Source organism: Mustelus asterias, chromosome 15, assembly GCF_964213995.1.
Source record: "Mustelus asterias chromosome 15, sMusAst1.hap1.1, whole genome shotgun sequence".
Classification (NCBI taxonomy): Eukaryota; Metazoa; Chordata; class Chondrichthyes; order Carcharhiniformes; family Triakidae; genus Mustelus; species Mustelus asterias.
In genome coordinates this window covers 13899661-13925594 of record NC_135815.1, presented here as the reverse complement: position 1 = coordinate 13925594, position 25934 = coordinate 13899661, and the positions used below count along the sequence as shown (strand labels likewise).

At 42.8% G+C, this 25934-nt stretch overlaps 1 protein-coding gene across 6 annotated transcripts in view; it reads left to right on the top strand.

Annotated features, from left to right (window-relative positions):
* sdccag8 (SHH signaling and ciliogenesis regulator sdccag8) overlaps window positions 1-25934 on the top strand; it is a 317675-nt gene that overhangs the window by 231602 nt on the left and 60139 nt on the right. For all 6 annotated transcript variants that reach the window (XM_078229523.1, XM_078229526.1, XM_078229528.1 and 3 more), the window contains one exon: window positions 9692-9823. In XM_078229523.1, the coding sequence (XP_078085649.1) occupies window positions 9692-9823 (132 nt within the window). The remainder of the gene's footprint in view (window positions 1-9691; window positions 9824-25934) is intronic.

Here is a 25934-nt window from a genome sequence, read left to right as displayed (position 1 = left end):
ATTTTTAGTCCCATTAACTTTCTAAATGCAATATCCTTTTGAATATCTATTCCCAGTTGTGATTTTCCCACAACTTTTTTGTAGAGTCCCATTTCCATCTTTTATGATAAAACTAATGCAAAATACTTGTAAAACATCTGGCATTCCCTCAAAGTACACAGTGGTGTCCTTCATCTTCATTAATTGATGTTTTGCAATAGGCTCCCAAACTTAGCTTTAGTGGTTAGGGAGAAGTTAAAACTCTAAAGAATACACATGATGGAGTTATTGAGGATGAGAGGAATATGGTAGAATTACCTAAAGGCCATTTTCTAGAAGCATTCACTAATGAAATGCTGACTTGAAATCCAATTATTTTTGTATACCTTAGAGGTTCTGAATGAAAGCTTTGAAGAGGAGCTATTTGATCGATTAAAGAGATTGAAGACCATCAAATACCTTGGGCCTAGTGCCATGCAGCCTAAGATGCAGAAGGAGAATTGGGAGGAAATCAAATTTTTAGCCATGAAAAAGTCATTGTCACAACTCAATAATATTGAAAGCAAGCAAATGTAAAACATTTAAAAAAGAGGGACCGAGCTTGATCAGGGAAACTATCTCAAACAAGTTTGTGTTAGTGTCCGCATATTTTGATCTTAAAAAGTGAAACCTCTCCTTTTTCTGCACGTTATTTACTGTTTATGTTGGCATTGACCTACACTCTGGTGTACTTAACATTTTAAAAAAAGTGATGTGGGAAGATAAAATGTCAATCAAGAATGCCAAGCAGGAAGTGTCTTTTTTCTCAAGATCCAGATTTGCAGTGAGAAAGCAACGCTCTGAGCACTTTAACATCCAGGCCCAGAAGATTAGGCAAAACAATTGATGTAAACCTATAAAGAACCATAGAATAAAACTATAGAATCCCTACAGTGCAGAAACAGGTCATCTGGCCTATCGACTCTGCACCGAATCTTCCATAGCGCATCCCACCCAGGCCCTCTCCTCCGCCTTATCCCCATAACCCTACGCATTTACCATGGCTAATCTACCTAACCTACACAGCTTTAGACACTAAGGGGCAATTTAGCATGGTCAGTCCACCTAATCCACACATCTTTGGACTGTGGGAGGAATGATGTGGAGAAGCCAGTGTTGGACTGGGGTAAACACAGTAAACACTTTAACCTGGTGTTGTTAAAACTCTTACTGTGGGAGGAAACCAGAGCACCCGGAGGAAACCCACACAAACACGGGGAGAATGTGCAAACTCCACACGGACACTGACCCAAGGTCGGAATCGAACCCAGGTCCCTGGCGCTGTGAGGCAGCAGTGCTAACCACTCTGCCACCATGCTGCCTGAGAGGTGGGTGAGACCGAAATGGAAATCTGCTGGCTCATCGTTCATGGTGCTTATGCTGACCAAATCAGACAGAATCATCCTCAACATGTCGACATAAATAGGACTATGCCACCATAAATCTTTTTTAAAAACTGGAGTTTGCTGGATATGTAGTAGGAAAAGTTCACAGTTTAATGAGAAAAAAAAACCTTTCTTTGGAAAGAGAAAAATTTGTTTACAAAACTGATTTTTTTTCAAAGCCTTTATAAAATCCCTATAAAGTCATTTGTTTGAATTTTCAGAAAGCCATTGACACAGTTCCAAATGAAGGATTTATTACAGAAAAACCTTAGAAACTTTGGGCATCTGAGATGGCATACAGGTCTGAGTAAAAATATTTTGGTATAAAATAGGAAACAGAGCATGCTGATGAAAGCTATCATCAAGACTGGGGGAACATATTGAGTGGAGTATGGCAGGAATCAATACTCACATCTCCATTACTTTCTATAATAAAATCCAAATACTGCAGATGCTGAAAACCTGAAATAAAAACAAAGTGCTGGAAAAACTGAGTATGTCTGGCAGCATCTGTGGAGGAACAATTAACATTTTGAGTCTTTTTTTAAATTCATTCGTGGGACATGCACGTCGCTGGCTGGCCAGCATTTATAGCCCATCCCTAGTTGCCCAAGTTGAGAATCAACCACAGTGTTGTGGCTCTGGAGTCACATGTAGGCCAGACCAGGTAAGGACGACAGATTTCCTTCCCTAAAGTTAGTAAATCAGATTAGTGAATCACATGGTTTTTTTCAACAAATGACAATGGTTTCGTGGCCATCAGTAGATTCTTAATTCCAGATTCTTTTTATTAAATTAAAATTCCACTCTCTGTTGTGACGGGATTTGAACCCGGGCCCCCAGAACATTTGCTGAGTTTCTGGATTAACAGTCTAGCAATAAAGTATGTAGTTCGACCAGGGATGGAGTGCAGGGTGAGGAGGTGTGGATAATGAAGACAAGGGGGCAGTGTGGAAGGAGGGTTGTACTTTTCACTTTACCACTACATCTGACACTAATAAATCAAATGAAATTAAAGGCTACGACTTTCACCAACGTTTCCAGATGCGCCATAGAAAGCATTCTTTCTGGTTGTATCACAGCTCCTGCTCTGCCCAAGACCGCAAGAAACTTCAAAGCGTCGTGAATGTAGCCCAATTCATCACGCAAACCAGTCTCCCCTCCATTGATTCTGTCTACACTTCCCACAGCCTCGGTAAAGCAGCCAGCATAATGTAGGACCCCACGCACCCCAGACATTCTCTCTTGCACCTTCTTCCATTGGGAAAAAGATACAAAAGTCTGAGGTCACCTACAAAACGACTCAAGAACAGCTTCTTCCCTGCTGCCATCAGACTTTTGAATGGACCTATCTTATATTAAGTTGATCTTTCTCTACACCCTAGTTATGACTGTACCACTACATTCTGCACCCTCTCCTTTCATTCCGTACGAATGGTATACTTTGTATAGCGCGCAAGAAACAATACTTTTCACTGTGTACAATAATAAATCAAATCAAATAATAAATCAAATCAAAGAAGGAGGGTGTAATAAGTCTGTGGAGGCAAAAGCTCCTCCACCAAAATCCCTTTTATTTACAATGTAACAGCAGTACACAGAGTGCTATCAGTTAGCAATCTACCTCCAGGGGTGTCAGAGGAACTGACACTCCAGGTTAAGTACAAGGCAAAGACTCCCTGATTGACCCATCAATTGGATCCTTAATCAGGATTGAAGTCATTACAGGGGGGGAAGGGCGAGGGCTCACAATGACACACAGAAGGGCAAGGAGGTGGATGCAGACGATGAACAATGGAAGGCAGAGTGAAGACCAAGGAGAGAGAAGCTGGATCCCGGGATGGCTACATGAAAAGCTCACACACAGGGGGGTCAAAGGGATACCACATTATTTACTGGAACGGAATGCACGAATACTTTAGCTGTGGTGGATTGAGGTCCAAGTGGGGCATGGGCACCTCTCAAGTGATGGGCTCGGGGTAGAGTGGTTGAATCAAGGAACAGATTTTCTCTTGAGGCTGCTAGCCTTTTTCCTCAGGGACGCTGACATCCTGCATGGCCCATCCTACATGGGCTGGAAAGAGTGATACAGGTCTGCTGGATTCATATTTAAATATGGCATCAGAAGCTTTGAACTCGTCAGCTGAGGGCGGGCAGACGAATCAGCTGCCTGCCCACCAGGAGAGACGGGGGAACTTGCTTGTGCATAATTAAAAAGCTTCCAAGCATTGAATTTGGCAAGGAATCTCACCATTCTGGTCAGCAGAATAGGTGCCACCAGAGTCGTGGCCATCGAGGCCCCTTGGGAGATTGGAGCTAAGGGGGGGGTGCCCCCTGGGCATTGCCAGCTTGACAGTGTCAACCTGGCTGCCTGGCACTACCCAAGGTGGCAACATACAATGCCCAAGGGGGCACCTTGGCACTGCCCGGGGGGGGGGGGGGGCAGTGGGGTGGGGCCTATAGGGGCAGGCCTCGGGTGCAATCGGTGGGGGTGGATGTCCTGCTGCCACTCTGCAGTCGGGACTGGTGACAGAGGGAGGCCAGCTATCGGGGCTGGCCGTCAGGTTGGGAGGGGGTCGACCTAACGGGGAGGTCAAGGCTGCGGGGTGGCGGAAATCAGGACTGCGGGCCGGGGTGGGGGGGGTCGAGGCTGGACCAGAGACGTCTGTGGGGGGCAGCGATCGGGGGTGGAGGGGGTTGCAAAGCCAGCAATTGGGGAGGCCAGCAGTGCGGGATTACTGCGCATGTGCCGAACTCGGCACCAACAGATCGGCACATGCGCAGTGGCCCGCTCAGCGCTATGCTACCGGCCTCTCCAGAGGGAATAGGCCTCGCCCACTGATTTTCAGCATGATTCACGCTAGTGCTCTCTGTGATGCACAGAGTGTGGGAGATTCTTTTAGAAAATCCCGCTGAAAAAACCAGTGGGATTTACTCTAGTTTTTATGGGAATTCGACACTTAGAATCAAAATGGTAAAATAGGGCCCTAAGTACTGGGTGGACTTGAATCTGGGAGTGTTTCATATCCGACATTTAGACCCGTTCTCCAGCGCCCCCATACGCACTCTACCTGCAAAAATATCAGCAAGTCCGAATCGCGCTGCACAAGCCTGTGGACTGGGCCTAACATTCCTGAAATCCTGCAGTTCCGATAGGCACCTCCAACTGCGCATGCGCAAAAAAACAAATGATAGAATGCGGATCCCCTACCACTTCGCTCCCGGGCTGGATAATGCTTCCCCCTGTCCCCCACAGACATTGCCCCACCCCCACAACATTACTGACCCCCTTATCCCCCCAACCATCCGCCACACAGAATGATCCCGGGCCCCTGCCCTCCTTCCCCCACACCGATCTCAGGCAGAGAGATCCACTCTCCCCGCTCCACCCTACAGATATCAGGCAGGGTGATCCCCTTCACCCCCACCCCGGACCCTCCCGCACAAGACCCCCATCTCCTCCGGACTCCGATGTCTGTGTGACACCTTCCTCTCTCCCCCTGTCCCGAATCAGTGGGGCACTGATCCACCACCCGCCCCCCTCCCCATCAGCACACCTGCAAGTACTCACTTGCCTTCCCCTCAATGCTAACAAGGAAACTGCATGGAACTTGCCGGAATGCTCTGCCAAACTGCCTGCAGCTGATCTGCCCTAACGAGGGGCAGCTTCATTAAAAACACAAGAATGGCCTGACAGGCAAGCATTCCTGCACAAAATGTGCGCACGACCAGCACCCCAATTTTCTGAGGGCGGCCTGTGGAGGCTACAGGATGCAGCAGAGGCGAGGCAGGACACCCTCTTCCCCCCAGGAGGACGCAGCCCTAGGGGGGCGGATGGAAATGCAGCCTAGAAGGAAGTCGCCGCCTTGGTCAGTGGCAGGGCACTAGCCCCCCCAAACTGCAAAGCAGTGTCAGAAAAAAGTCATCCATGCAGCAAGGGTGAGTGCTGAACCCCATTTGCATCTTCCCCCAATTTTCCCCCAGATCCTCCCATCCCCAGTACCCTGCATGCTTCCATGCAGTTCAGGAATGCAGGGCTTCTGTGACCTGCCTGACACAAGTGTGCACGGCTGATTGGGAGATGCCACAGACATCTCCGCGAGGGGTCTGGAAAGAGCCAGTCACATAAAAGTTCAGAGAGGTCGTCAATTTGACAGGCACCGAGAGTGGGTGCCCCCCCCACCCCATTCTCCTCCTCTCCCCCCCCCCCCCCCCCCCCCCCCCCACCTCTAGGTGCCCCGCCTCTAGGTGCCTGGTTCTGCAACAGGTTGTATAGGTGTTGCACTGTGTTCTTTCGGAGGCGGAGATGTCGGCGGCACACGGTGTCCAACATCTGTTCAAATGACACTCGTGTATGGAACTGCCGGGGTCTCTGCCCCCTCCTCCTGCAACCATTCCCCCCCTCCCCCCCCCCGCGTGAATGGCAGCCACCTCCTGCCTCTGGTGGTTATCTCCCTCTACTCCTGCAAGTGGTAAGGCCTGGGCCTCCTGTGCTTGCAATTCTTCTTCCAGCTCCTCCTTCTCAGCTCCAGCAGCAACCAAAAGAACAGCAAGGTCGATTTGTTGCATCGCAAAAGCCATCTCATCACTCTGAAGGGGGGGGTGTGGGGGAGATGGAGAGGAACACATGTAGAGGTTAAGGAATGCTGCTTGCCCCTAGCACATCAACAGTGACAGCCCCCCCAATTCCCCCAGCCACATGTTCCCCACAGTCACAGCTCCTTGCAAACTCGAGAGGCTGCAGCAGTGCAATTTTCAAGGGCTTTGTGCACACCCTTTAGCTGGAAGTGAGCTGAGTGCACTAGGACCCAGCAGCACTGCAAGACCCAAGGTCAGTGCTGAGACCTGGGTCCATGCTGCAAGTCGGACATCGGAGACCCTGCTGAGCAACAGCCCCCCCACACACTCGCAGAGCCTCCACCGACCCGAGAAACAAAATGGCCGCAACAAAATGACACCCGTGAGCAGCAGAGAGCTGTCAGACACTATGCACTTACCACCTCACTAACTCTCACTGATGGAGCACCTGAATTGGACTTTAATGGAGCATGTCTGTTTCGTGCCAATTCTGGATTGGCGGACGTGGTGGTAAATGCTGGTAAAGTTGGGTGTGTAGCTCATTAATTCAATTTAAATGCATTTAAATGCAGTTAAATGGCCGTCGCGCCCATTTCAGGTGCGGTCCCGATCACGTCCATTTTGGGGCATTGGTAAAGGGAGAACCGAATTGTGCTACTCGTCTCACGCCCAACTTTACCAAGTTTTTGCGCCGAAAATGGGCACAACGCGATGGTAAAATCAGGCCCTTAGAATTTTTTTGGGAGAATCCCACCCATGGATTAAATGATTTAAATGGAGAACCATTTAAAAACAATTAAATATTGAATATGTAGCCAGAACTTTGGGGTAAAAGATTATAAAAGTTGTGCTGAGATTCTACAATGCATTCTTCAGCCCACATTAGGAAAACTGTATACAATTATTTTAAGTACTTGCTTAAAAGGATCAATTTATCCATTGTAAATGATGCAAGGAAGATTATTCCAAGTGTAAATGGGAGATGAACCTTGAGGAATGATGGGAAAAGCTTAGGCTGTACAGCCCAGAAAAGAGAACCTTTAAGGGTGGAACTCATCAAAGTACACTAAATGATATACGCAAGAGATCCCAGAATATTATTCCAAGGTAAAGCAGGTCAGTAGACCCAATGAACATAACATTAAACTAGTGGAAAATAAATTCAAAGTAAATATAAGGAAATATATTTAGAATAACCCAGTTGGAGTTCTCGCAAAATTGAAGTCATTTGGGAATCAGGAGAAAAACACTCTTACTAATTGGAGTCACACCTAGCACAAATTAAGATGGTTGTAGTTGTTACAGGCGAATCACCTCAATATCAGGACATTACTGTAGGAGTTCTCAGGGTAGTCTCCTGGATCCAATCATCTTCAGCTGTTTCATCAATGACCTTCCCTTCATTATCAGGTCGGAAGTGCAAATGTTTGCTCGTGATTTCAGTGTTCAGCACCATTTGCAACTCCTCAGATGCTAAAGCACTGCATTTCAGCATGCAACGAGACTTGGACAACATATGGTCTTGGGCTGATAAAATGGCAAGCGTTATTCATGCCCACAATTACTAGGCAATGACTATATCTAACAAGAGAGAATTTAACCACTCCCCTGTACATTCAATGGCACTGCTATTGCTGAATCAGAAACAAAAAGGTCCTTCATTGTGCTGGGCTCAACACCATGAACACCAGCCTTCAGAAAAAAGACACTTACATTTGGGACATAGTTGAATAATGAGGAGTCTACCACCACTATTGCTGAATTTCCCACCATCAACATCCTGGGGAATTACCATTGCTCATAAAATTAACCGCACCAGCCATATAAATATTGTGGCTCATTCTTAATCTAGGAGCAGTTAGGAATTTGCCACTCCATTTTATGCCAGAAGTTGCGGATGCCTAAACTTCGCTCAATGAATTCTCATATCAACCATTTTGAGTTATATTAGTGTTTACAATGCCAGCTTCCCATCAGTATTTAGGCAAGCTACTGGGTAAACAAATTAATCCTTACTTATCAAAGAAGTCGTAGAGTCATAGAGGTTTACAACATGGAAACAGGCCCTTTGGCCCAACTTGTCCATGTCTGACAACAAAATCATAAACTAATTTTTTTCATGAACTTCAGAATCATATTTAGTGGCATTTGAACATGAACATCAAGTTTGTAAATACTACATAGGGTTAATTGATTAAATCAATAAGTTACAAAAGCTGTTCAGCTCTATCAGAATAATTCAACAGTAACTATTTTCTGCTCATATATTTACAGTTTCTGAGATTTATATAAAATGATGAGGTTAATTTAACATTTGGCTCCTTTAGATATCTGACAAATTAACAACATTAGCTAGCCAGCAGTCTGTTGAACGGATTAAGATCTATATGATTATAGTTAACACTGTTTGAGAACTTATGAGCTGCTGTGAATGAACGGGTTTCCTCATCTCCTCTGAAAAATGGTGTTAGCCTTCTGAGATGTCAGAGTGATGAACCTCCATCTGTAGAGGTGCAATGCATTCCTCTTGGATCCTCTGTTTCTGAGTAAATTCATCTTCTCTGCTGGACCTGTACCTGGACTATCTGGGTTAATTCTCACCTTCTTTGATCTCAGAGAAATTTGTACATCTAGATTGCACGCTTGTATACGTTTGTATAATTGCATAATTTGAATTTCTGTAACTTTTCTCACTCACTAGCTGTTTCTATCCAAGGATTAAAACTTATTACAGTCTCTATATTGGGGACAGATAAGACAATCTTTAGGGCATTGGGAGAAGTCAAGTTATGCAATTCAAACCCAAGCATGCTTAATGATTAGTTCAGATTTTTCTATGATTGGCATTTTTTTTTCAATTCAACAAATAGTTACATAAGATTCTGATCTCTTGAACCATTGAAGATCAGGGGAAATGTTTAAGTCTCTTCTTGTTGGTATTTTTTATTGACTAGCACTGGTGACATTACCTGCAATTATCAGCCCAAGCCTGGATACAATCCAGAACTCTGCTGTAGGTTGGCATGGGCTGTTACACAATTGCAGGAGTTGTGAGTGAAATTTACCACTATAGAATCATCAATAAGCAGACCCACCCCTGACCTTGTGATGGATGGAAAAGCCATTAATGCAGCAGTCCACTGACTGCTTGGAGCTATGACATTTGGCCTCCAACAACCACCTTCAGGTACAACTCCAGCCGCTAGAAGGTTTTCTATATACACTCATTGACTTCAGTTTTGCAACAGCTCCTCACTGCCAAACTTGGTCAAATGTTGCCTTTGTTGTCAAGAAAAGCTATTATCATTTCAGAATAATGTGGTCAAAGTATGTCAAAGGCTGCAGAGAGTTTGAGAAGGATGAATGAACTATCATTATAGTAAGAGGGAATGTTATTTGTGACAATGGGTGGGATTCTCCAGTTGTTCTCTTGTCCCGCTGCAGTGAACGGAGATTTGACTGAGCGCCAAATTCTCCATCCTCGCTGGCGGCGACGGAGCATGAACGGCTGGAGAATTCCGGCCTTTGTGTTTTGGAGTTGGACATTTTGTAATGACTAATTAATAATTAACATTCTCGTTCATCACTCTTACCTCTTCCCATTACAATAGATTTGCACATGGACAGGCATTATTGTTGTTTTATTCATTCAATGTTTATGAATTTGGTCTTTCCTTAACTATTCTCATCTATAACATTATATATTTCAGATCAGAGGTTGGCCAACTTTGCCAGGATAAAGAGTATTTACAAGAAAGATTGGAGAAACTCCAAGCAAGAAACGATGAAATGGAAAACCAGTGTATCCAGCATGGAACAATGCATGAGAGAATGAAACAGAGGTATGTAGCATTCACACACTATTTCTTTGAGTGTTCCTGAATTTCCTTACCAGCACTTCTCTATTTTGATTGGATGGAAGCAATTAATTCCTGTAGCAAAATAAAAATCTTGTACAATAGAACAGAACATGGTTGTGTTCAGTATCGTTATGAATACCTGATCAAAGGGTGGAACCCTACTGAACTTAATGATGGGTAATGTATGATTTCTGTTCAACAAATAACCCTTAAATATACAATCCTATTACATTATTAAATAATCCCCAATTATCTGCTTTCAATCTGTCATCATGAAAAATAAAATCTGAAAAATATAGTGATCCAGATGCCATACGAATTACATATTGGTGGTGACTACAGTTCATGCTCCCAATCAGTCACCATTGGAAATGTTGAAACAGGATTGACTTCATTTTTCTAGTATGCAATCTGTTTCTTTTAACTGGTTTTATTTAAGAAAAGGGATATAGTTCACGAGATTAATTGCTTCTCAATGTACTTTTGTTGATTTTGGGACTACTTAATTTAGTGTCATGCTATTGCTGTACTGCCTCTCATTAAAACCACAGTAGTAAACTTGCCCAGAATTAGTGAATCACAATAATTTATTTTTATTTAACTCAACCCTGTTTCATTAACTGAATGTGTGTTAGGTATCTGTAGTTTACGAAAGTAACAGTGCCACTTCTGTCATGCTAGGCATAAAGCACTTGCTTTGTGATGCTTATGTGGTCAGATTCAACCCATTTTTTTCATAAACCAATGATTGTTGATATAATACTACGCATTGATCACCTAATTAGCAATCTTTTCTGAACAAATTTGATTTCCTGAATTTCTGGTTACTGCACATTTGATGTTGTAATTCTTAAATCTACCTATTCCATATTCAAATCTGCTGTGGAAAGGAATGTGTATTTTCATTCAAATTCAGGAGTTGGATGAGATTCAAGTATTATGAGCTGGTTGTTTTCCTTACAAACAGTCTATAGAGATCTTTACACATAACTCTGATCCAAATGTAACATTTTTTGGCAAGCTTGTGATTCATTAATCAGGATTCAACTGCAGCCCAATTAAGGATATAATAATCTACTCCATCGTAAGCATTCTGTTCAGATTGATTAGAAATACACCCACACTTTTCAATCTGATATGAATTATTTAAAAATTAAAAGCTTTCATATAGAAATTAACAAAGAGAAAAGAATAAATGTATTGTCAAGTTTACTTATTCACTGCATGCTGTCCATTCTTCACATCTGCAGTAAGTTCCACAGGCTGATAAGTGCCATGTAACATTCCCACCACACAAGTATCAGACACTGACCATCTCCAACAAGAGAGAATGAAACCAATGCCCTTGACATTCAACGGTATTACCATCATTGAATCCCCACTATCAATATCCTGAGAATTAGCATTGACCAGAAAATGATCTGGAGCAGCCATATAAATACTGTGGCTATAAACGCAAGTCAGAGGCTAGGAATCCTGTGCCAACTAACTCACCTCCAGACTCCCAAAGCCTGTCCACCATCTACAAGGCACAAGTCAAGGGTGTGATGGAATACTGTCCACTTGCCTGGGTGAGTGCAACAAGAAGCTTGACACCATCCAGGACAGAGCAGCCCATTTGATTGGCACCACAAACATTCACTCCCTCAACCCCCTGTACACAGTGGCAGCAATGTGTACCATCTACAAATGCACTGCAAGAACCCACCAAGACTCATTAGAGAGTACCTTTGAAACACACAACCGCTAGCACCTAGAAGGACAAGGGCAGGAGACAAATGGGAACACCACCACTTGGAAGTTCACCTCAAACCACTCCCATTTTGACTTGGAAATATATTGTTGTTCCTTTACTGTTGCTGGGTCAAAATCCTGGAATTCCTTTTCTCACAGCACTGTGGGTGTACCTACGCCACATGGACTGCAAAAGGGCAGCTCACCACCACTTTCTAAGGGCAATTAGGGATGGGCAGTAAATGTTGGTCTAGCCAGCAACACCAACATTGCATGACTGAATACAAAAACAAATGTTATATCTGCCACCTTACCAGGTCTAGACTTTATGATAGCAATAGTCCTAGATAGCGTATCAGTGTTGAGGTAATCACTTCACAATTACAGTGGTCATATTTTAATTTGTGTTTTGTGCAGTACTCACTTTTAATTATTTTATTTTGCTGTTCAGTTGTTTTATTACTTGATAATAGCTTGATATCTTTTCTTCAGGCTAAGTTGTATTAATCTTTACACAAACTGCAATGCAACTCAAATTGAGTGAAGCAAATTAAATCCCACTTGCCAGAATTGTCACAGATCAGGTTTGATACAAAGATGCTTCAAACTAATACTTTTTAAAAAGATAATGGGGACAATTCTCCCCCAAAAATTCTAATTGTCAAATTCACGTAAAAACGAGTAAATCCCACTGGTTTTTTCAGCCGGATTTTTAAAATGAATCTTCCACACTCGGCACTGCAGAGTGCCCTGGCGTGCATCATGCAGAAATTCAATGGGTGGGGCCTATTCCTGCTGGAGAGGCCAGCTGCATAGTGCTGAGTGGGCCGCTGTGCATGCATGCACCGATCTGTCAGCACCGAGATCGGCGCATGCGCAGTGGCCCCGCACGGCTGGCCTCTCGATTGCTGGCCAGCTCAATCGCTGGCCAGCCCTCAACCACGCCCCCCCCGGCCCACCTTGACCTCCCCACACCTCCCTCTCCCCTTCACACCGGCAGCCCTGACCCCCCCTGCAATCCCAACCCACACCCCCCCTGCAGTCCCGACCACCCCCCCACCCTGACGCCCAGCCGCAATCACTGGCCTCCCTCCTTCTGACCGCGATCCCAGTGCAGAGTGGCAGCACGACCCCCCCACCCCCACCGATCGCCCCCCATTAGGCCCCATCCCCAGGCACTGACCGATGTCCGGTGGGCAGTGCCAAGATGCCTCTTAGGCCCAGGCTGGCACTGCCAAGGTGGCAATGTCCAAGGGGCACGCGACCCTCTGGGGGGCCTCCATTGCCCCCCATCATGCAAGCAGGGTCGGGTCACCAGCTCCCCGTAAGTAGGGAGCTATACTAAACCCCCTTGGAGTGAAACACTCTGGCGGAGGAGGAGAGACTAGCGGGCCCGGAGATTTCAGTCCGGGGCCCACTAATGATATTTAAATAGGATTTAAAAGGTGATTTGAATCAATTATGCAGCTCTGCGCCAGAAATCGGCGTGGAGCTGACGGCGCCAGAAGTCCAGCTGCCGGAGACACATGGAGGCTGTGGCACCCAGCGGGGAGCCCGCAAAGCGGCCTCCACTTGAGTCTCCCGGCCCACTGCCTATAAAAGCAGCGCAGCAGGCTAGGAGAATCGCCCCCAATATCTTTGATAGCACAACTAACACCATTAGCAGGGTAAACATTGAAAATTACATTAAGTATGTGGTCATTGATGCAAACATAAGAAAGAAAAATGTAGAACTTGCATTTATAAAGCACCTTTCATAGCTTCAGAACACCATAAAATGCTTCACAGCCAGTGAAGTATTTTTGAAGTGTATTTGCTATTGTTGTACTGTACGAAACTGAAGTGTAATACAATATGTCAGCTTTAACTGTGTTTTCTGTAATAACAGTATTACAGTGAAATGCTCAAATACCAAGATTAAAGAGCAGTGAAGCAAGGTTAAGTTTATGGTTTGAACTCAATGTGTCACTGATAAGTCGCCAGTAGTTAGCTGTGACATGAGCCTAATGTATGACCTCTATGTTCCAGTCTGTTTGGCTGCCCTAGCACAAGACAGTCTCACCTTCCTCCGGGATGCTTGGCTACACTTATTTTTTGCCTGTGCCCAGATTACGAGGCTTAAACTTAATTACTTTCCAAGGCTCTTCCTTGCTTTGTACTTGTTTTTTGCAAGACCCTGTTGTAAGGTGTTGGGCAAAGTTCAGTAGGTCTTATTAAGATATTTGTAGTTTTAGATAGTTTAACAATAAATATTAACTACTAGAAACAATATACGTTGATAGATTAAAGATCCCAGGTCTGACCTCTCTCCATGCTTACTCCTACTCATGGCTATGCCCTACACTACATTGATGCCTAGGTACCATCATGTACCTATATATACCAGTGATAAGGACTGTAGAAAAAGAGATAATCAGCCATGAATATCTAAGGAAATAAAGGAGGATATCAAATTGAAAGAAAATGCATACAAAGTGGCAAAGATTAGTCGGAAGCTAGAGGATTGGAAGATCTTTAAAGGTCAGCAGAAAGACACGAAAAAAGCTATAAAGAAAAGTAAGGTGGATTATAAGAGTAAACTAGCTCAGAATATAAAAACAAATAGCAAAAATTTCTCCAAATACCTTTAGAAGATGAGAAGGAGGATGTAATAACTGGAAATGAGAAAATGGCTGAGGCATTGAACAGGTATTTTGTGTCGGTCTTCACAGTGGAAGACACAAATAACATGCCAAAAATTGATGACAGGAAGGCTATGGTAGGTGAGGACCTAGAAACTATCATTATCACGAAAGAGGTAGTGTTGGGCAAGTTAATGGGGCTAAAGGTAGACAAGTCTCCTGGTCCTGATGGAATGCATCCCAGGGTACTAAAAGAGATGGCGGGAGAAATAGCAAATGCACTAGTGGTAATTTACCAAAATTCGCTGGACTCTGGGGTGGTTCCCGCAGATTGGAAAACAGCAAATGTGACGCCACTGTTTAAAAAAGGAGGTAGACAAAAGGCAGGTATCTATAGGCCGGTTAGCTTAACTTCTGTAGTAGGGAAAATGCTTGAATCTTTCGTCAAGGAAGAAATAACGAGACATCTGAATCTAAATTGTCTCATTGGTAAGACGCAGCATGGGTTCATGAAGGGAAGGTCATGTTTGACTAATTTGGTGGAATTCTTTGAGAACATTACATGTGCAGTGGACAATGGGGAACCTGTGGATGTGGTGTATCTGGATTTCCAGAAGGCATTTGACAAGGTGCCGCACCAAAAATTGCTACATAAGATAAAGGTGCAGAGTGTTACGGGTAATGTATTAGCATGGATAGAGGAATGGTTAACTAACAGAAAGCAAAGAGTGGGGGTAAATGGGTGTTTTTCTGGTTGGCGATCAGTGATGAGTGGTGTGTCTCAGGAATCAGTGTTGGGACCGCAATTGTTTACGATTTACATAGGTGATTTGGAGTTGGGGACCAAGTGTAGTGTGTCAAAATTTGCAGATGACACTAAGATGGGTGGCAGAGCAAAGTGTGCAGAGGACACTGAAAGTCTGCAAAGGGATATAGATAGTGTAAGTGAGTGGGCGAAAGTCTGGCAAATGGAGTACAATATTGGTAAATGTGAGGTCATCCATTTTGGTAGGAATAACAGCAAAATGGACTATTATTTAAATGGAAAAAAATTGCAGCATGCTGCTGTGCAGAGGGACCTGGATGTCCTTGTGCAGGAATCTCAAGGAGTTGGTTTGTAGGTGCAACAGGTAATTAAGAAGGCAAATGGAATTTTGTCCTTTATTGCTAGAGAGATGGAGTTTAAAAACAGCGAGGTTATGTTGCAGCTGTATAAGGTGCTGGTGAGGCCACACCTGGAGTACTGTGTACAGTTTTGGTCTCCTTACTTGAGAAAGGATATACTGGCACTGGAGGGGGTGCAAAGGAGATTCACTAGGTTGATTCCAGAGTTGAGAGGGTTGGCTTATGAGGAGAGACTGAGTAGACTGGAGCTATACTCATTGGCATTCAGAAGAATGAGGGGAGAACATATAGAAACATATAAGATTATAAAGGAAATAGATACGATAGAAGCAGAGAAGTTGTTTCCACTGGAAGGTGAAACTAGAACTCAAGGGCATAGCCTCAAAATAAGGGGAAGCAGATTTAGGACTGAGTTGAGGAGGAACTTCTTCACCCAAAGGGTTGTGAATCTGTGGAATTCCCTGCCCAGTGAAGCAGTTGAGGCTACCTTATTGAATGTTTTTAAGGCAAGGATAGATACATTTTTGAACAGTAAAGGAATTAAGGGTTATAGTGAGTGGGCAGGTAAGTGGAGATGAGTCCAGGAAAAGATCAGCCATGATCTTATTAAATGGCGGAGCAGGCTTGAGGGGCCAGATGGCCTACTCCTGCTCCTAGTTCTTATGTTCTTATTATGTGTGCCAATGTCTTATTAATTGCACTGTTAAGGTTTAATAGCAATTAATTTGTTAATGTTTAAACAATTACATTGTTAAACAGGGTGGCACGGTGGAACAATGGTTAACACTGCTGCCTCACAGCGCCAGAGACCTGGGTTCGATTCCCGGCTTGGGTTACTGTCAGTGTGGAGTCTGCACGTTCTCCCCGTGTCTGCCTGGATTTCCTCTGGGTGCTCCAGTTTCCTCCCACAGTCTGAAAGACATGCTGGTTAGGTGCATTGGCCATGCTAAACTCTCCTTCAGTCTACCTGAACAGGCACCAGAGTGTGGCAACTAGGGGATTTTCATAGTAACTTCATTGCATTTTTAATGTAAGCCTACTTATGACACTAATTTAAAAAAACTTTTATATCTGTATGCCAATCAATGGGGCTAGCTGAAGCACTGGAAGGTTGGAATACTGTTGACTATGAACAAAGTCAATAAACTCTTTCCAACATAGAAAGTATTAGTTTTAACTTCACCAACTAGCGGGGATCCAGTGAACATTGATATCAGAGGATGGTTGGCCTAAAGGTGAAAATTGGAAACTAAGGTCCCTTATCAAACAAAAGATTGTCATTAGAGTTACTTTTGAGGAGAATGGTTGAAACCAAGTATAAAATCTCAGGGTATGATTTTCCAAGCTGAACTTTATGACCAATGGAAGAATAAAATGGATATGTAGACATAGGTTACATCCTGACCAAAGAAAAAGCAAGATATGGCCTTGGCACTTTTGCTTCCCACCAGAACCTTGATCAAGTGCCAAAGTATTCTTGGAGCTCAAGACTCATCAACTAAACACTATGGAAGATCTGGAATTCTTAAAATTCATGGACAAAATTTTCATGCATATGTGGCATTGTCAGAAGAGTTTCTTAAATTTAGAAGGCTAAATTGTAATTCCATAGAAGAATATATCATGGAATTTAACAGGTTATGTAACATTGCAGAAATTCTATTTGGAGATGCCTAATTCAGAGATTGCCTTCAAATTGTTGGATTGTGCTAAAGTATTGAACATGAATAGGTTCCTGGTCTTGACTGGAGTTAGATCTTCAGAAAGAGATTAGAACAGATGTCTGAAGCTTTAAAAATATTGTGAGTAAACATTAATTTCCAGCTGTTTCCTGCCACCAGTGGAACACAGTAAGAAGTCTCACAACACCAGGTTAAAGTCCAAGAGGTTTATTTGGTAGCACAAGCCACTAGCTTTCGGAGCGTTGCTCCTTACAGCGCTCCAAAAGCTAGTGGCTTTTGCTACCAAATAAACCTGTTGGACTTTAACCTGGTGTTGTGAGACTTCTTACTGTGTTCACCCCAGTCCAACGCCGGCATCTCCACATCATGACCAATGGAACATTCAGCAGTAACACAAAAAATGGAAGATTCAATGCTGTCGGCATGGGATGAAGTACAAAGAACCACAAACGTAAGTATTGAGGACAGAGACCCTTTTCGTAGCTCTAATTGATGACTATGGGTAAGTATGGCAGGAGAATGAACCCCAGAAGTAACAGAGAAACAGGTGTTTCAGATGTGACTAGAAATAATATGTGATGAGTTATCCAAAATGGAATATGAGGTTTTTTGAAATGACACATGACAACAAAGGATCAGAAGGGGTAGATGGTGATACTGATCAGTCAGAAAGAATTGCACTGATCATCAGAAGCTTTATTCCGGCGATGGATGTTATAGAGTTATACAATACAGATGAGGCCCTTCAGCCCATCCAGCCCTGCACTATCCTAGTGGCAGACTCATTCAGTTGTGCTGTACTAGACAGTGGGTGTACATCCACAGTATGCCATTGGTTGGATTGGTTAAACTGCGACCTGGATTATCTAAATGGTAAAAACGGAAATAAAATTAAGAAATATGAAAGTTCTATTTACTTCATGGTCAGGGATGAGAATACATTAAAATCACTAAAGAGAGTGGTTATTCCATGTAACATAAACCATTTTATCAGCACAGATGTAATACCTAGTGAAATTCCCTTAGTATTGAGTAAGTCATCTATGAAAAAAGACTCAAATGAAAATAGATATAGAACATGATAAGGCAATGATTTTGGAAATCTTTAGATTTAGAGTTTATGCAATCCGGACATTATTCTATCACCTTAACAAGACCTAACATTTTGAATCATAATGTTAAAGAAATATGATGATATCATGGGTAGGGGTTAAAAGTTGTTTTAAAACTACATTGGCTGTTTGCCCATCTAGCTTGTCATTGGTTAAAAAGTTCTACTAAAGGATGCAGGGGTAATGGATGGTGAATATACTAAACATGTGGAAGAGATCTGTGAGAAATACAATATATACAGAAAATATAGGACACTTTGCATTCACAAAAGACTTTAATGAAGTTGTAGCGATTGACTTGAAGATATGGGATTAAGACAAAAACATTTTTCACTTGCACTTCATGGACATGGCAACTAGATATAGTCTGTCAACAGTAAGATATAGGTAAAGAAAAAAGATAATTGTGGACAAGATAATGGGAAAATGGATAAAACTGGACTGAGAGAAATGGATAAATTCCTAACTGACAATGGGGTGGGGAGGTGGAATTTTCCAACAGTGAATTTAAAAGTATGTGTGCAAATATGAACATCAGAATGATGAACACAGCAGCGGAAAGTTCCAGTAGTATTGAGATGTGTGGAAGAAATCACGTGTTAATTGATGAGCTGCTTCACAAAATCTTACTGACAAACCAAGCTGTAAGCTGACCTCTGCTCTAGCATGGGCAGTTATTGTGAAGAATTCTCTTCAAATGGTTGGAGGATACAGTCCCTAGCAATTAGTTTAGGGGGAACAACTAGTTAATGGAAAAAACTCAAAAATATCTTCAGTGATGGTGGGACCATTCTCCAGCCTTAGAAGGCACTACGATTAGATCAACTTTTTCCGAGGATTTGAATGCCCTGCCTGCAGTGGGAGAAAGGCATTCATCAAAACTGAGGTTTCAGAGAAAATTTGGTGAAACATATAGCACCACATTAGGCCATCAGAAATGCAGTTTAATCCATGGGATGTGGCATATTACAAAAGAGAAGGGCAGAAAAAAGAGAAAGACAGAAAGAAAGGTAAGGACCTGGTACGGTTATGGACAATGATGGAAAATAGTAATTTTACATCATGGGAATCAAACTGTTAGGGTACATTCCTCAAGGCTAATTGGCACTGATTATCCATTCACAGAATTTGAATAGGAAATGGAAAGTGAAGAGGTATTATGCAGTTCGCATAAGATATATTGGACAATTATGAGGAACAGATGAGAGCAGATAAAGGGACAACTGAATATGAACAAAGTGACCCTGAAGCACGTAATAATGCTATTTATCCTAAAGGACAACTAGCCAAAGTTGGCACTAGAGTAACAAATATGCCAGTTGGTGTCAGTGTATGGAGGGACACCATAGTAGGAAGAGCAGGAAAATCCATTGACAAATGTATTCAACCAATGCAAACATTGGTTGAATGCAAGGTGAGGGACAGGAGGGGAAGGCCCCATGGTTTGGCAAAAATAAACTAAATATGTGGAAGGCCAGAAATTGCAGTGTGAGTTCTGAAAGTGGACCAGAAAGTGGTCATGGCCCGAGGAAAATATCATGGACTTACGAAAGGGACTCTGGTCATTGAAGGGAAAGATTGTGTAGCAGTAGTGTGGAAAGAGAGAGGAGGTTGAGTAGAGGTGATAATTTAACAAGAACAAGGATCATAGAACATGTTGGGAATGTCAGTAGAAGTAGAAGGCCATATGATCAAGAAGTTTTAGTGGCTACTAGAAGTTAAGTTGATAAAAGATGTCAAATAAAAAGAGTTGCAAAGTTGGAAATAATTTGGTGTATACACTGAAATACCAGACATGGGACAGCCAGCTTTATCACACAGGTGGATACACACAGTAAAGGTACTCACTGATGACATGCAGCTCAGGGTTATGAAGAAAAACTTGGTGATCAAGATGTCAGGGTGGACTCCCCTACTGCAGGGAAGTGAGCTTGGGTTATATCCAGCTAAAGGCAGAACCATCAATGTTCTACTGGTATCACAATATGAAGCTAGCAGGCATCTTTATAATGCATGTTAATGATTTTCTGTGGGGAAATTTGAGCAATGGATGATAGATAAAATAAAGAAAGAATTTTCAGGTTGGAAGTCAGGATTTGGGGCCTTTAAATTTATAGAGTTAGACATTAAGCAGAATAAGTCAGGAATGACTTTGAATCAGCAGTCTTATTGGGAAAACACCAATTGCATTCCAATAAATTGGGCCAGGTCCTCACAAAAAGAGAAACCTGCATCCAAGGAAGAAACAGACCAAGTAAGAAGTTTGATTGGACAGCTGAACTGGTGGTACACTAGTAATACTAGTTATGGAACTGAGTGCTATGATGAAACATGCGGCTGTCGAAGTTTGAGAGCAAATAAAACATTTTTAAAATTAATTCAGAGAAATGTACACTCCAGTTCCCAGCCTTGGATGATCCAGAAGATTTGAGGTTACTCATTTTTTACGATGCTTCACGTTCCAGTCTTCCAGGTGGATATTCTAACACTGCAGGGTTTATCATATTCATGGTGAAAAAGAATAATAAATGTTGTCCATTGGCCTGGGAAGCGAAGAAAATAAGAAGATTAGTTAAAAGAACCTTAGTTGCTGAAACATTGGCATTAGTAAAAGCAATAGATATGGGGGTATTCTTCTTTTTATTCGCTTATGGGATGTGAGCATTCTGTCAAGTTGAGCATTTAATGGATTGCCCTGATTGTCCTTAAGTATGTGATGGTGATGATGAGCTGCCTTCTTGATGTTTTCTTAACTGGTCATTCATTATCTGATATCTGAGAACTACTTGTGTGACATCTGATTTTCCTCCACATCCTCATTGAACGGTGCTTAGACGGAAGGTCCAGTGAAAATTAGGAACTTTCTAAGTGTGAAAGAGTGTTTATAAAGCTACACCCCATTAGCAGTATATTGGTGGGTGTGTGCACTGTGACAATGGCCAGGATTTTCTGGTTGACCCATTGTGGTGCATTCCCCGGCGGCAGGGTGGGTGAGCCAAGCAAAACCCCATAGACTCCAGCGCGACTGAAAACCCACTGTGGGGGAGGGGGAGCAAAAATCCTGGCCTTTTCCTCTTTCTGTCTTAACATTCCCATTATGCATTGGAAGCACATCAGAAGACTTAGGTTATGTCCTATTGTGCTGAGGCACATGTCCAAGCTCTTCCAGTTAGATTTACTCATGTGGCCCTAAACAACTGAGGCACATGAGGTTGATGAAAACCCTGTGATCAATGTCAAAAATTGTTAGTCACCTGTTCATAAGATCATAAAAAATAGGAGCAGGAGTAGGCCATTTAGCCCTTGAGCCTGCTCTGCCGTTCAGTAAGGTCATGGCTGATCTGATTGTGGTCTTAACTCCATAATGCCTGCCCTTCATAGTGCTTGACTCCCTTGTAGATCAGAATCTATTTAACTCAACCTGATTATATTGAAGGACGCAACCTCTAGTGCCCTCAAGGAAAAGAACCCAAAGATCACTGGGTCTCTGAAAGAAGAAATTCCTCTTTCTTTCAGTCTTAAATTGGAGACCCCTTATTTTGAAACTTTGCTCCCTATTTCTAGATTCCTACATGAAGGGAAACATCCTCTCAACATCTACCCTGTCAAAGCTCCTCAGTATCTTATATGTTTCAATAACAGCACTTATCATTATTTTAAATGCCATTGAGTACAGGCCCAACCTATTCAATCTTTCCTCATAAGACAATCCCTTCAGCTCAGGAATCAACCTAGTGAGTCTTCTCTGAACTGGTTCCAACACAACTATATCCTTCCATAAATATGGCACGGTGGCACAGTGATTAGCACTGCTGTCTCAAAATGCCAGGGACCTGGGTTCAATTCTGGCCTTGGGTAATTGTGTGAAGTTTGCACATTCTCTCTGTGTCTGCGTGGGTTTCCTCCGGGTGCTCTGATTTTCTCCCACAGTCCAAAGATGATTGATTGGCCATGCTAAATTTCCCCTTAGTGTCAAGGGGATTAGCAGGGTAAATATGTGGGGTTACAGGAATAGGGCCTGGGTGGGATTGTTGTCAGTGCAGGCTTGATGGGCCAAATGGCCTTCTTCTGCACTCTAGGGATTCTATGATTCTAAGAAGATCAAAACTGTATACAGATGTGGTCTCACCAATGCCCTGTACAGTTGTAGCCCAACTTCCCTACTTCTATACTGTATCACCCTTACAAAAAAGGCTAACATTCCACTTGCCTTCCTAATTATTTGTTGTACCTGCATGCTAACCATTTGTGATTCATGTATGTGTACCCAGATCCATATGTACTGCAGCATTCTAAAGTCTCTCTTCATTTAAATAATATTGGGTCCTAACTTCCCCCAAGTGTCAACCATGGTCGGATTGCCACCCTGTGTCCACTTACCTACGTGGATTTTCTTTTGTGCCTAATTATATGAATATTTAGTAGGTCCAATGCAAGTGTAAACTCCAGTCACCCATCTTCATTGAACACTTGAGTTTATTTTGAAACCAGCAATAAATTCAATTTTCTGTTCAAGTCCTATCGAGTAATTTTAGTGAATAAAGATTTAATTTGGTCTTTATTCAGCTTAAATAAAACAGTACTTGCTACACCATCACACTCTGCCTCAGACATAGCACATTTTACTGAACAGATTGTAATTAAAATGCTTTTTTCACTATTTCAGACTAATATGCCTCCACTCTTTATAACACTTGCAACCTTATGCTTTACATCATACTGGAATTGTAGCCACTGGTCAGAATGCAGCCAACTTATTTGTGAAGGTTTTCACCTCAAAATCCACTGATACTGTTGAGCTTTTAAGCTGGAACATTAACTGGAATAGCTTACCACAAACAGTCACATTATGCATTGGTGACCACTAAAAAAAATCATTTGACAGCAGACGCTGTGTTTATTCCATCACATTGAAATGTACTTTTCTAGTATTTATTGTTTTTTGATAGGAGTTTACTTTACTTCCAATTGGGCCACTAGTTTAATTTTTAAAATATTGACTTATCTTCCTTGGAGTGGTATGCAGTGGATATGTGCCATTTTTATCATGATACTGTCACATGCAAGTAACATGTTGCATTTCAATGTATCACCAAGTCATGCAAGTGACTACAGTCAAAAACATTACCTGCCAGTCATTCTTTCAGGAAGACAGTGCCTATTAAATGAATTCATGCTTTCTCATCTGTCACTTCTATGACAGAACTAGAAATGCAATTGACACAGATGGCTTTGATGGAGGGGATGGGAACAGAACAGGCATAAGAGGCTGAATAGGCCCCTCCTAAATAAGGAGCGTCTCTCCATCCCTCCACTTAGTCCATGTACAGCTATCAAGAAAAAACTGAGCACAAATGAATCTGGTCAAAGGGATCCTTCATTTCTAGAAACGACAAGATCCTTGTTTATAACCTAATTATCTGTTTACATATGTGTGCCAAATTTGATAAAAGTTTCATCAAGTATGCACCTCACCATTAAAATATATAGAGAGAACCTTTAGATCATGATAGTTATCCTAACGGGTTTGGATTCTGATCTGTTATCCAGGCTCACAGAACAGTCTTTTGGAACAGCAGCAACATGTGAGCTATACTGAAAAACACTACTGTTTCTGACTGCTGTGTCAGTCAGGAGTCTGAACGATCTACTATGCAAAGTGCAATCCAAATACTCCATGGCATGGCTCTTATTCATCCTAAACAGAAAATGGTTTCATGCTCTTTTGGCATTTTATTCACACCCAGATAAATCTAATCTGGAGAACAATTATTCCATTTGCATGTATTAGGACTCTTTGAATCTGTGTTGATTTGGCAAAAATCTGCATGATATTCATTGTTTCTTTCATGCGGAAAAGTAGGTCACCTAATTACCGAACAATGGCTCTCCAAATGAATGACAGAGAGCATATAACTTGGCGACTCACTAACTAATAAGGCTTTTGGGGATTAATTGTTTCTGCTCTAAATTATGGTTTCTTCCATTGCAACTGCTGTGGCTCTCATATAGGAGAAATTTGTAAATTAGATACATGACCTTCACCAAGTTCATTCTTGGTACTGTACATTGTAATTAGTGAGATGGCAATGGTGCAACTATACGCTGCCTTCAAATAGCTGTTCTTCATTCTAAAATTATTAGAATTAATTCAAATCTAAGGAAATATATACTAATACTTATTGTTCAAGGTATTTCAACCAATATTAACCATGAGTGTTTCACGTATTCCATTCCTTTACCCGCCGTAACACAATCCATCAAGTGTTCATTCATTAATACCAGAAATTTTATTGTCCAGAATTTTCTTTGGCTTTTGAGGAAAACAGTAGTTTTCCAAGGTAGCTCAGATAAGGATCTCCCATCTATGAACAGGTCCATAAGAAACAATGGGCAGATTGGATCTGTCAGGTAAGTATAGAATCGTACAATCCCTACAGTGCAGAAGGAGGTCATTCGGCCCATTGAATCTGCACTGACTCTCCAACGGAGCATCTTATGCAGGTCCACACCTCCACCCTATCTATGTAACCTCACACATTTACCTCGCTAATCCCCTTAATCTATGCATTTTGGAACACTAAGGGAAAGGTTAGCATGGTCAATCCACCTAACCTGAACAACTTTGGACTGTGGGAGGAAACCGGAGCACCTGGAGGAAACGCACGCAGACACGGGGAGAACTTGCAAACTCTGCATAGACAGTCATCCAAGGATGGAATCGAACTCGGGTCCCTGGCGCTGTGAGGCAGCAGTGCTGACCACTGTGCAACTGTGCCGTGTAATTAAGAATTGTTTCAACCTTCAACTATGTATTAGTTGGTCGGGGGTTGGTTTAGCTCAGTTGGCTGGACAGTTGGTTAGTGATGCAGAGTAATGCCAACAGCACGGTTTCAATTCCCAAACTGGCTGAGGTTATTCATGAAGGCACCACCTTCTCAACCTTGCCCCTCACCTGAGGTGAGGTGATCTTCAGGTTAAATCCCCACCGCCAGCTCTCCCCCTCAAAGGGGAGAGCAGTCTATGGTCAAGTGCGATTATGGTGATTTTATGGATTTACTGCCAGAACACCAGTTTCTGGACATCTCAGCAAATCACCAAGGTGAATGCAGAGCAGCAAGACATTTTTCAGTGAAACTGACAATCTGAGTAGGTTTTGATCAGTTATCCTGATCCAGAGCTCCAGCTGTGGCTAAATGAGAGGCTGCTATTCAAAGCAGCTCTTCTCTCAGAGGGTGCCATCACTGTTTGAAAGGTGATCACCAACTCTTGGGAGACACTTCACCTCTCAGCACTTCATGCATCTTTTGCTGCCAGCTTTCACCATAGGATGGGAGCAGCTTATGGAACTGCACCATGCACCCCTGATGAGGGGCAAACGTAGAAACAACACCACTGACAATAGTACCAGCAGAAGCACTTTCTCCAGCTGCCGCCTTCTCAGCTGCATGTCCCGCCACATGGCAGAGGGGATGGAAACTGGGATCCAGCTAGGATGAGGCAAGCCTCCAACACATGGTCCACAGGCAGTGAATGAGCTCTCCAACATGTCTAAGCACCAGTCCTTCAGGAGGTCAGGCTTTCCTGGCAGCTAACTGCTGGAGCCCACTTACTGGTGGAGCAGGTGAGCACTCATTGCCAGTTCCAAATCTTTCAAAACTTAAATTAAAAAATGCTTTTGAAGCCAGGCTACTAATGTGTAGTGGGAATTCCCTCTATAGGGTGTCCTATGGCTAATCCTCAATCCAGACAGGGAAGGCCTCTAAAGCCAAGGGTGCCTCCTGGCACCTAAACAGGTCTTCGGCACCCGCAGGAATCT